At 42.2% G+C, this 12,905-nt stretch overlaps 1 protein-coding gene across 1 annotated transcript in view; it reads left to right on the top strand.

Annotated features, from left to right (window-relative positions):
* Positions 1-12,210, top strand: part of MRPL24 (mitochondrial ribosomal protein L24) — a 141,492-nt gene extending 129,282 nt beyond the window's left edge. The window contains exons 5-6 of the mRNA XM_078666422.1: positions 4,396-4,526; positions 11,940-12,210. Coding sequence (XP_078522548.1) covers positions 4,396-4,526; positions 11,940-12,076 — 268 coding nt within the window. The 3' untranslated portion in view covers positions 12,077-12,210. The remainder of the gene's footprint in view (positions 1-4,395; positions 4,527-11,939) is intronic.
* The last annotated feature ends 695 nt before the right edge of the window (positions 12,211-12,905 follow it).

Genomic DNA, 12,905 nt, shown 5'->3' with positions numbered 1-12,905 from the left:
TGAATTGAGGCTAGAAACTTACGAAGCGAAGCGGGAGCCGAAATAAAATCAGGAGTATGACGACGACCAGGTGGGTTGGGCCGGAGAAAGATTTTTGGAGCTCTGGGGGAGATAATTTTGGGGACCCTGCTCCGAAATATTTTTAATCTACCACCAGTGTCAGCCTTTTAGCCTATCTCACGGCATAGTTGATGTCAGCAGCAAGCGGGTAACTCGCTGAGCCATTCTCCCTGTTAACTTCAGTGGAGTGATAAGGTGGTGATCGCGTTCCAAGCGAAGACGGCACCGAAGATGATGAGGGAAGGAATAAACAGACATAGAAATGACAAGCTCTTATGTTAGCCTGCAGTTGGCGGGGGGGGGTGTAACATGGAGTGGAGGGAAACATCGAGAGAAAGAGAAGCTTTCTAATGTGAAACACGAGGGAGGGTCGATAAGATTGTACAAATATACAATGAAGGCTTGTGACGTCATGTGAAGAGCAGAGGCTTCATTCACACACAGCTCTTATTATAGAAGACACACAGATAGAGAAACACCAGCGAGCTTCCTTAGACGAGGAAATACATGACAAGAAGAGAAACGTAAACTCAGATGATGGAGAAAAGAAGAGGTAGGGAAGTAAAGGGGTAAAAGGAGATATGTAGGAGAGAAAGCAGAAATAAAGGACATTTATAGGGCTTACAAAGTCTAGAATTGAGACACAAAGTGCAAAAATAATTTTATTCTGAGCAGTTCATATAATATTGGTATATGCAGGGCTTTAAGTGGAATAAAAAAACAAGGGGGCCTCTCAAAGGGGCGTGGCCAGTGTAATGAAGGGCTTACCTTAAAAATACCCAAGCTAAAAATCTGTGCTCCCAGAGCACCTACCACACTATGGTTGGGGGCAATGGAGGGAGCACCAAGGCCCCCCAGCCCCAGCAGGTTCCCCACCTCCAGTGGGAGTTGGCATTGCACCTGCGGGCGGAAGCAATCTTTTAATCTGCTTCCACGCCCGGTTCAGTGCAGATGAAAAGCTTTTTAGGTCTCGGGCCTAGCGTCACACTGCGTAAGCAATGTGGGCGGAGCTCGAGATTTAATGTTTTCCTACAGTGGGGCTTGAAGCCGCCCCTCTTCTCCATTGACTGGCTTCCTAAACGGAGGCCAGCCATTGGAGGAGAGGGGCGTCACTCAATTTAAGCCCCGTCTTTTTGGGACAGAGGGGTGTGTTTTTTCGTTTCTTTCTGTTTACTTTCTCTCCTCTTCCCATTGGCTGGAATTTAACATTCCAGCCAATGGGAAGAGGAGAGAACGAAAACATGCCCCTCTGTCCCAAAAATGACCCTGCGTTTCTCTGAAGGCATTTCTGCCTCGCTTCGGAGAAACGTGGTTGTGGTCCTGTGGGCTCAGCTCTGGGGGAATTCTGCTTTCATCGCACTCTGGATTGTTTTCAAGCAGTGTGTGGCGATTGTAAGGGGCAACAATGGCTGGAGCAATCATAGAAAACATGAGCAGCAAAAGCTCTGCATCGCCGGGGTGATTTTGCTCATTTTCCAAGTACTGGCGTTTCTGGTAGGAGGCTTAATTGGTGAGGGGAAAGTTTTCCTTCGCCGTCTGATCCGGGTTTCTCTCATTTTTTTGTCTGACTTGTTGCAGCATCAGTGGCAGGCTGCTGTGATACTGTGATCTAATTAGTGCGTCTATTGTTTGCACAAGGCCACCCGGGCTCTTTCAGGGGGCTGGAGATTTGGTCGAGTGGGTGGAAGTAAGAGGGTAAAAGTTCTGGCCTGGTTTTGGTATCTACTTGAGGAAGAAGCGGAGGAGAAAAAAACCTTAAGCATGATGACGGATCTTGCAAGTTTACTTTTCACAGTCTTCGTGCTCCTTCGCCGGTCTGGACTGAAGCAGCACGACTCACCCGACTCTTGAGGCTGCAGCTACTTAACTTTTTGTTTTTTTGGTTTGTTTATTTGTAAGAGTGGAGCCCGGACGCATTGTATTTGCTGCGCTGTAGTGTACCCGCTGTGGATTTGCTCAGGGAGGGAGGGGAGGCGCGATTGAGCTTGTAAGTAAACTGTTTAAAAAAAAAATGAGTCAGATGTTTCATCCAAACTCAGACGGGTGGTCGTCTCGTCTGCAGAACGTATGCGGCTGTAAGCAGACCATACTTTAAAAGCTGATGGTTGTTTTCTGTGCATTACAGTACACTTCTGTCGCGGGCACCGGGCTTATTCCTGGGGCGCCGGAAGCTTAGGGGTCGGTTTTGTTACTGGGGGACAGCCATGCAGTGGGAGTAGAAACCCAAGAAGACCTCGGGTGCACAAGTATAAGAGTCATTGAACGCCTTAATTAAATAAAGGCCAAAATACCAGACTAGATATCAATTTGAAGAATAATTAAGGATGATCTGGTGCCATCATAAGGAGCAACTTAAGCTGATGTGGGGCCTATTGGGGGAAACACCTTAAAAAGGATTTTACCAGTGTTAAGAAGGGCATTGCCATGGGTGCAAGCATTCTTTGGCTCTATGGTGGATGAGGATGGTTGTGTGCATTACTGTGGGGATTTGTATGGATGTTGAAAGTGGGTCAGTTTGTGAACTAGTGTCCTTAAGACTTTGTGAGTGACAACCTGTCTTTCAAGTTCAGTGTGCTTGATATTGATCACACTTTTCTTTCTAACTACATATAGTGTTGGGCTCTGTGTGTGTAGCTTTTTTTGTAAGTGGGTCTGTGCTAGGGGGGCTCTGTGTGTGTGTGTGTGTGTGTGTGTGTGTGTGTGTGTGTGTGTGTGTGTGTGTGTGTGTGTGTGTGTGTGTGTAGGTGGGTCTGTGTGAGGGTGGCTGTGTGTGTGTGTGTAGGTGGCTCTGTGTGAGGGTGGCTCTGTGTGTGTAGGTGGCTCTGTGTGTGTGTGTGGGTGGCTCTATGTGAATGAGTGTGTGGGTGGCTCTGTATGTGTGTGTGGGTGGCTTTGTGTGTGTGGCTCTGTGTGGGTGCAAATGCAATAGGTCTCGCATTTGCGAGAGATTAAGCTATTGGCATTGTAAATGACAATGCCATTTATTTATATGTTTTAAAAACAAAAACATAAATATAAATAATGTCATGAGCAATGCCAATAGCTCTAACTTTAACAAGGCCGAGACCATTGCATTGTAAATGCTTGTTCTGAAACCTTTTGCTAAACAATAATTATGTATTAAGTCTGCAACTGTGCCTTTTTCCTAACACTCATATTAATGGATATAAACGATTTCTCATTTGTCCTTGCAAGTACTAGGGTTCATGATTTGAATGGTGCAGCAGATGCATTGGCACTGGGGCCTAAAGGTTTAGGAAACCCACTGGGCACGGGTTATTGTGATTCTTTTACTACTAAACAAGCAGCCACAAGTGCAGCTACCTTGCAAGCACTAGGATCGTGATTTGATGGTGAAGCAGGATCAGTGACAGAGGCGCCAAAAGATCTAGTTATTCCACTGAACACCGATTATTGCTATCTGTTACTACTAAACGAGCAGTCTTCAGTGCTTTTGGGTTCTTTTGTAGCCATTGCACCCAAATTAACAAATAGCCTATAGCCTCACTGTAATAAAAGCTGTAACCTATTCGACTTTTCTGTCTACCTACAGCTTATGTTAGATTCAGCGCCTTTATATGCCACAATTTTTAGTTTTTGTACGGTTCCAAAATGCTTCTGAATCTGAACATACTAATACCTTGGCAAGGGCATTCTCCATTGTATTACATTAGCACTTCAGCCATTGTAAATACTATATAAATACTTCTAACTTACCATATGGCATTCCATGCCAAGTTTTTGCAAATAGGTCTTGCCTATGCAAGATCTATTTGCTTTGTTAGTGTTTTTTTAGCCATATTATACAGCAGAGCTAGCTTCAGTGAAGCATAGTTGTGGAAAAAAGCAATATAACAAGGGCAGCGCTGGCTGTCTCAAACAGGTTTTGTACATTACTTTCAGCCATTTGCAATATAACAAAAAACAATAGCAAAGCCAGTAAATCTCACTTAATCAAGACCGATTGGCTTTATTTCTATATTGTATTGGACCATGTAAAGGTTGCTGATATGATTTTATTTTTGCCAGCAAATCCCATAATTGTCATGCAGTTTAATACAATCCTGAATAGCTCTATTTAAGGAACAGTAGGTAAAACCATGCATTTGATATGGGCATCTACTCAAGCTTAAGCAAACAGTTGTGATATTTACATTGGCACATGCAGTTACCCCATTCCAGAACTTGTCATTCCCACAGATCCAAGTACTGTGAGGTGTGTATGCCTTTCTCGGTGTCGTGAGCGCAGTTTGCTTTCTTATTTTAGAAAAATGCATTGCCGATATTGCACATATCTGAAATTGTAACAAAAAATAAATGTTCCCCTCAAACCAGGAAACCAGCAACAATTGAATGGCGATACACAGAGGAGGGGGAAAGGGTGAGAGTTTCCGTCCGGACTGGCAGAATCATTCCTGAACCTGTGAAGCAGAGAGATGATGGTATTATTCCTGAACAGTGGGTTGGTGAGTACTTGAAGAGTTGATTCATATTATTTGCTTCTGAAAGACCTACCTAGAACTAAAATTCAGAAGTGCAAAGTGGAATACAGGCATTGTGTGAAATGCAGAAAAGTTAAAATTTGTGAGCTAGCTGCACAGCAGTTGTGTGCGCACCCGGCTTGTCAACTGTGACATTCAGAGAAGCAAAGTAATGCAGATTGCAAGAGATTAATGTAGAGTAGAAGAAAACCTTACCAAGAATAGACAATAGAGTTGCTATAAAAGAAATAAATGCTGGGCATAAACTATTGTTTCTGTCATACATTACAAGATACCTACAGGCTTCTTACATGTCGTAACTGGTACGCAAAATACAAATCTTGCTTCTCCTGTGCTATTCCAAAACTGAAGTGCATCGCCATACAAGACATCGACTTTCAACTGACTTCCCAGGCTTCTTCGGTGACGCCTCGATGTGCTGAATTACCCTTGGCCAATAGAGTGGTACTTGATGAAAAACTGGCATCTCCATTCGTGTTACCTTTTCGGTTGCAACTTTCCTGCTTTCTCTCATAATCCCTTGCTCAGTTTAATATCCTGACACTCATTATGCCTTTTCATAGTCTGGCTTGACAGCGCAGCTGTCGCCAGATAATTATGTGAGTATCTCTATATGGGGGCTTTGGCTCCACCCACATATCAGGAGCCAGTTGTATATGTTTGTTTTGGACAGATGTTATGTGCTTCAACAAGAAAACGTGCTTGCCCTTCTCGCAGCTGTGATCATTTTGGTTATTTATCAAGCAGCTTGAGGTTGGACTTTCAGGGCTACATACTTGGTATTGTAATGGTATTAAACGGTCTTAGGATAGCTAGATAATTTATGATGTTTGTCTTGTTTTTGGCACCAGCACAGATAGGAGGGCAGTCATTAACTCGCGTGGATTTGTAGATATGGCTTGACAATGCAACTGCTTCAGGGGATATTATGTCTAGTATCTTTTAAACGGTTAATGGCGCCAGAAAAGACTTGGGCACACATTTACATGAGTGAGCTACTTCAGACTGCATTACATCCGTAGCTTACAGTGGAATTCACTTTTCTAATCCTTTTGAAGGTTTACATGGCTCAACAGTAAGTGCTGTATTCAATGGGCATAATGCTCACCCTTTGGGAATCAAACCCCTCATTTGTGCTCGACCTTAAAATGGGGTTAAACTGGGCGAGCTGGAGTCAAATAGTACTGAACAGAACAGTATTTCATAAGATGAATATTACAATCCTCTAGCTTACACCAGTGTAGTCTTCATTGAAATGACAGATGCCCAATAGAAACATTTTAAAGAATCTGTTTTAAAAGATCTGTATGGACGGTGAAGTGATAAATATGCTATTGAGCATCTTTAGTAGTTATGTTTCGTTGTTTCTTGATCAGGTTCGTAAGAGACCACCTGTAAACATTGGCGTTCTGGATTTGCACCAACATTAGCAAGTTCTTGAACATGTTTGTAAATCATTTATGAAATCCTTCAAGTTATTGAACAACTATCAGTCACTGGAGATGGCACATGTGCTGCATGCGCACTCGCTTGCAAGAGATATTGTTTACAATAAGGGGCTTGGAGCCTGCCCATTTCCTACCATTTGTTGGGTTTGTCAATCTTTGTGTTGCCTCCTAAGTAGGCAGCACGGTCCAGCTTTACCTCCTCTTGTTTCCTCTGGAGCATGGACCAAGTACAGATGGCTTCAGCTTATTGGGTTCCTGCTGCTGTTGATGCTGTGATTAAGATACTATATATTTTTTTTTTTCTTCTTTCCATTGTGTTGCTGCTTCTTCCTTTATTTTCTTCTTCCTGTCCTGTTTCTCATACTATATGTAAACATACGTTCTCTGCATTCTGTGCACCTTATGCACGTGTGCTCTGTGCAACCTGTATGTAAGCCCATTTTCTCTGCATTCTATACACCGTGCACTTGTGTATTACATGCATGCTTTATGAATATAGATTCTGCGCTCTATGCAGCGTAAACATGTGTGTTCTGCACACAGTGTGTATGTATTTTCTCTGAACTCTAGACACTGCGTACCTTTGTGTGATCCGCTTGTCCTGTATGTAAACATGACTGTGTCCTGCGTCTTAGCAGAAGCCTTCCCCTTTCTAAGAGTCATTCATCGCTTCTCCCTCGCTTAAGGCAGATGAAACTCAATTCTTCCCTTCTCAAATGAGCCAAAAATGTGTGAGTTCTAAACTTTTCACAAACAAACAATGGCAAACCTTGTAGGACTTGCCTATGTGACATCTACTGGCTTTCCTTATGTCGTTTTAGACATATTGTAGAACAGCTTGGCTGATGTGCAGCATGACTAAGAGTTATTAAAACGAAGTGCTATATGCAGCAAGGTAAAAATAAATGCTTCTGAGTTTCTTTTTTTCTTTACTTTAAGTGATGCTGCACAGCAGCCGCGCTGCTCCACAACATGGCTAAAATACATTGGCAAGCCAATAGCTCTCGCATAGGTGTGACCTAATGGCTTTACCAATGCTTGTTAAACCATCTGTTTATTGTTTTTTATTCTTTTTCAGTTTACACAGATTTAGTCACTGGTTCTTTACATACATTCAATTCACATTGCACAATAATTCAATACATTCTTATCCCTCATGCAGTTCGGCATTCCGTAAATGTTAACATGTGTATTTCAAATTGGTCATCGCTATGTTTCAAGTATTCTGTTGTATATTCCTCTGTACAGTTTGCTTTTCTCAGCTGCCATATTCTTTAGTGTTTGCCACTGTAGTGTTCCTATATCTGTGTTTTAATTTGTTTTCGTGTATTGATTAATCATCATTCAGTGGCATCTCTAACAGTGATTTTTGGATGGGGTGGCACACAAGGGCCCACAGAAAAGTGGTGAGGCAACCTACAGTGGGCAGTCATGAAGATTGTGCGTACATGCGATTGATCTATACCCATATACACACACATATGAAATCATTTAAACATTTTACGCAAACTATGATTTAAACATTAATGTCTGAGGAAGGGATAGTGGTCTTCAGAATGCCTTAATCACTCCAGTTCTCAACGACCACTTTTTTCTGCAGTCTCTCAGACTTGCACCCTTTTTTTCCAGATATCTTCCTGAAACCCTCAATCTACATATCCCATACTTCATCACTTTCCTCTTTCGGACCCTCTTTTCACTCTCTCCCACACACATTTCTTTGCATGTCCTTACCTGCACCCCCCACACACAGTGCACCCACTCCACTGCAGGCTCTGTCTTTTCTTTATCTTTTGCCCTGGCAATATATCAACAGCTGTGTACCTTCTTCACACACTTGCATAGAAGCACATTCACAACTGGCACCACTGACCATTGCTCTGTGCGCTCTGCAGTGAGGCCACGTTTAGGATGATCTTGTATTCCGAACACCTTTATGACCTACTGTCTGGCAATGTGAGACATTCACTTTGCCATTGGCCCTAATTTTGCTGCTTTTAATCCTGGCCCTTTATAAACAATCACCCACAACCTGAACTCACACAGATATATAGAGGCACCTCTTTTTAGGTCGAGCCTGTCGCAGCGCGCATGCGCTGCTTTGCTCGACTTTATGTAAGGACTTTAGAAATCTCACCACATGCTCGTACACGCTTGTGCTTTTGGTTTTGTCCCAGGCTATTGGCCTTTTCGGGCACCTTTTTAACAAAGACAGCACACAGTTGGGCAAAGGCAGGCGCATGTTCTGCCTTTGCTCCGCCCACGGCCTAGTGCGTGCGGTTACCTGCACAGGCACCATCTGGTTTGAATTATCGTGCCCAGACGTGGGCGCGATAATTGAAACCAGATGTCTCGCTGTGGCGCACGCACGTGCACCACTCGCGGGTTTGTTCACTTAATAACCATGGCTCTCCAGTGAGATCACTGTTGCCATTCATTACAGACCTTGCACTTTTATCCCTTCACTTAACGTTTCCTCACCAGGGCTTTAAAAAAAGAATACATGTTTTAAATTAGGCTTGTTACCAAAGTTTTATTGCTCAGCATCAAGGGAATTGAATAAAATAAAACAAACCATTACCTTCCCCGGCCCCCATGATTCCAGCAGTCCTTCCTTCACACACACTGGTAGCGTCACCAAAGAGACTACAAAACACTTCTGGAGCACACCATGGGCAGGGTTTTGAGTAGACTCTACCATCAGACTCTGAGGAAGGGGGGGAGATCTTCAAATCCCCACCTTCAAGCTTATATTCTTTTGTCGTTCGGTGTGATACTAACAAGAAAAACATATCGCTAGTTATTATTTTACGCCTTATGTGGCAGGCAATCGAGCTGCAAAAATTGCAAACCCAGACACATATCAAACATGGTATCGCCCTCAGGAGGAAATAGGGAGCCATCTTTTGCAAACCTAGATAAGGGACAATAAAAGTGAATTCCAGATGAATTGGCAAATGGAGGCAAAGGACAGCAATGCAAGTCGTTTCGAAGCATTTATTTAATGACAAGGAAAGAGCATGCTTCAAAAGTTTAAAAATATGCTACTGAAAGTATTACACTTGCACACAATAAAATTAAAAACTTTCCATTTATTTTTTTTCGTTGACCCAATTATTTTTTTTCTTTCTTAACTCAAAGTATATTCTTATGCTCAATACAGAAAAAAACGTATTTGACTTTTACATTGTTTTCCGGTCTGATATAGCAGTGAAAACTCAACAAACCACTATTTCAGAATGATTGGTTTATTTGTAGTCACAGAGAGGGTTGGACATCCCGCCAATCTTTCTAGTAAACTTAGCAGGATGCAAAGCGGCTGCTGTCCGGAAACGTGCAGGCAACGACATTTACGCTTCCTGTACACTATTTTCCGATTAAACCACAGCAACTTTTTTTTTTAAGGGGCGGGCCATCTAAAAGATGTGGCCTTTCATGATTGGTCCACACTTCAATCAGTTAAATGTCTCCTGGAATGGGCTGGTCACACGGCTGTCAACGAGCTTCGTAATAATTGGTGTAGAAAGAGGACAACACAGGCTTCCTGTTATCTTGGGAACACTATTACCTTTAACAGTAGACATCGATAAACTTAAACAGAGTAATCACTAAGAGGCCACTCTTGGGTCAGAGAAAATACAAAGGCTCCTAGTTCCACGTGGGACTACCTTATACCTGTTAGAAACCTTTTTGAATTTTGAGATTTGTAGTATTGGCTTGAAAATGTGTTAAATAGGACCTCAAGTCCCAACATGCAACATCAAGCATTGGCATAGCCAATAGGTTTCGCCTTTCGGACCTTATAAGTGTTTAACCATGCAACAGTTAATACTTCTAAGGTCCCAAAAGCGAGACCTATTGGCTTTGCCAATGCTTGTTACTTTATGCACTGTACATGGATAACATATTGCGTGAAAAAAACTACACAAACACGGCATCTTAAAAAAAAAAAGTACTCTCAGGAAATTCAAGAATAAGTAAGACATGAAATGTAAACAGGAAATACTGGTGTTCCCAGGCTGAAGCGCTGTACGTTCATGTTCCACCAATACACCTTGGTATTAATGTTAGCCACTATTGGGAATTGAAGAATTTGTATTGGTGGAACATGAATGTACAGAAGAATACCTCAATCATGTATATCCACAAATAAAGGAAATTTTCTACCTAACACAAGTCCTTACAGTTTGGACATTATATGTTTTCTGTAATTATATAATGAGTGCTGTGGCTTTCCCCAATTCTTTCCATGTTGTCACATTGGATCTTTAGCTCCGACTAGTAATTCACACCTTTGGTAGTAGGGTGTGGACAACCCAAATTGTATGCACTTTTCAGTCATTACTGTGTGCCCACTATCTTGTGTTTGTTAATACGAGGTGCGATATCTAGTCCACTACTACCTTTGTCATTTTATTAGTGTCTGTTTTTGCGGGCTCCAGCCGTTGCCCAGTGGTGGGGCTCGAGGGCTCAATGGAGATGCGGCCGGCAATTACAGATGAGGCACTGGCCTAACCAATCACCCCGGCACCGTGACGCCACAACCATTATTTACACATTCACCCCACCCCACCCCTTGGATTCTATATGCCCCTACTGTCCTCAATTAAGAATGAATAAGTAATTACAAAAAATATCTCATTAGAGATTTTCTTTACGGTGTTTCCTTTTACTTTACTGTCATTGGCTTTGCTTGACTTAGGCTCCTTTTATTATTATACTCATGTCCGTTTTACAACTCTTCCACCTTATGGATCTAGGCGAGAGGATATGAGAAGGCGGTGGGGGTGGGGGAGGCTACCAGACACTCCTCGGGTATGGAGCAAAACGTCAGGTCCCCAAATGGTTCTTTCTTAATGCAACTCTATTTAGCTTTATTTGAAGAATCTATATGGTGTGTTTCATGCATAGTTTATATGAAGGGTAGACTGCATTTGGGTATTCTTGAAATCGATTTGGGCTATAATGTACATCTTTTCATCTGTCTTCTCCTGTCGAAGGTTCTGCATAATTTCATGCCACTCACTTATCATAGGTTTTTCCTTTGGCCTCTTTTTTCCTTTCTGTGGTATGCTTTCGACTTCTGCCCATTTTCTTTTAAGCCATTGGAACCACTGAGTTCACTGTGGTGCTGAAGGAGGCTTCCAGGTCATAGCTATAGCCACTTTAGCTAATACAAGTGTAGTATTAAAAAAAAAAAAAAAATCTCTCCTGTTGGGCTTTTTGTCTTTGAAATAACCATTAGCGTTACTAATCCTTTCTACCCAATCATCCCAATAGCTTTTTCCAATATTTTCCTATTCTTGGGCATTCCCATACCATATGGAAGACGCATTGTGATAAGGCCTTTCTTTATATTTTCTTAATTTTCTTTGGAATTATAAGCATTTGGTCTTTCACTAATTCTATTGGAATCCCTGCTGCAGCCTTATTTATCCCCAGGATGCGGGGAACAGGCACCCATTAGCTCATAACATTTGCTGAGAGTCCAGGAGGAAAGCTGGAGCTCTTGCAAGGTAGAAGGCAACTAACAGAGTAGCTAAGCCAAATTCTCAGGAGGCTAAAAAAGACATAAGTTTCAGGAGCAAAAGGGTCTACTAGAGACAACCATCACAAAATCCATCCAGACCTTGGTACACAGGCTGGAATGTGAGATTCCTGGGGTAACTGGTGCCATCAGATCTAAACAATAATACAAATAATCATCATATGGATGCGAAGCTTGCAACTTTCTACTACATAAATGTCTGTCAGCCTGTTATTTCCTTCTTGGAGTCAGTACAGCAATTTAAAGCTGATTAATGAGTGGACAATTGATTACTAATAAAATAATTGGTATGTATGTATCTTTTCCAGCATGCTTTCTGGCATTTGTGTCAAATGATGTCCCTTACACCGTAACATGCTTCTGTTGTTTATATTTTTTAAGATGGCCCTAAAGATACATCTGTGGATGACACCTTAGAAAACACCTACGTACCTTCTTTGAAGACATTTCAAGAAGAAATTATGGACAAGATGGGAATTGTAGAGACCCGCAGGCAAAGAAAATCATATTGGTATTAAGTCCTGAGAATGAAAGACAGCTGTTACTTGTGTGCAGGATACTCATGTGAGACTACTGGTTTTTATTTTTTATGTTTCCATACTCCTAGAATGAAGCACTTGTACATTTACAATAAATATCTATGTCTACTGAATGCCTCTTTTTGTAGTTCCATTCTAGGAAGTTACCATTTAAGAAACAAGTGAAACATTTTATTGCTACTTTCTTCTTCAGGTCTTTAACTTTGGATACAGTATGTTATAACCTATATGTTGTGTGGGCACAACTGCCCCATATAAAATATAGAATTAAACAATTTTTTTTAATTATGTTCCCAGTCAACACTGTCATTTAGGAACAGGAATAACAACTGGTAGAGCAGTTGGTAGGAAGCTAGCTTGTACTGAAGCCTCTTCTGTCCTACCTTCATATAGTGTGGGGTCCTGCTTGTTAGATCGATTAATTGTTTGTGTCTCAAGTGCATGTCCACAAAATCAGCTCGTCAGAACTCCGTTCTCTTCTGCAGCATAATTGGTGCTTAGTTAGCAATATATCCAGTGGTGGAACAGCCCCGCTGTGTGGGTGGTGGGGACCCCGATCTTCAGGGGGCCCCCTCAGGCACTGTGCATGGGTGGCGGCTGATAGCTTCTGAATGAGGTTAGAGCGTGTGGGCCCCCTCCCTGCACTTTCCGGGGGGGGGGGGCTCAAGTTCTTTTATGCCACTGATTATATCACAGGGGTGGGGGCAGTATGAGTGTTCCACAGGTGTTGCATAATTTGTTTGAAGCATCCATACCAATTGCCCCTATGCAGAAGAGAGCAGGGCAGAAACTATTCAAATAAATTCAA

Source organism: Lissotriton helveticus, chromosome 11 (genome assembly GCF_964261635.1).
Source record: "Lissotriton helveticus chromosome 11, aLisHel1.1, whole genome shotgun sequence".
Lineage (NCBI taxonomy): Eukaryota > Metazoa > Chordata > Amphibia > Caudata > Salamandridae > Lissotriton > Lissotriton helveticus.
This window is presented reverse-complemented; position numbering and strand designations above follow the sequence as displayed.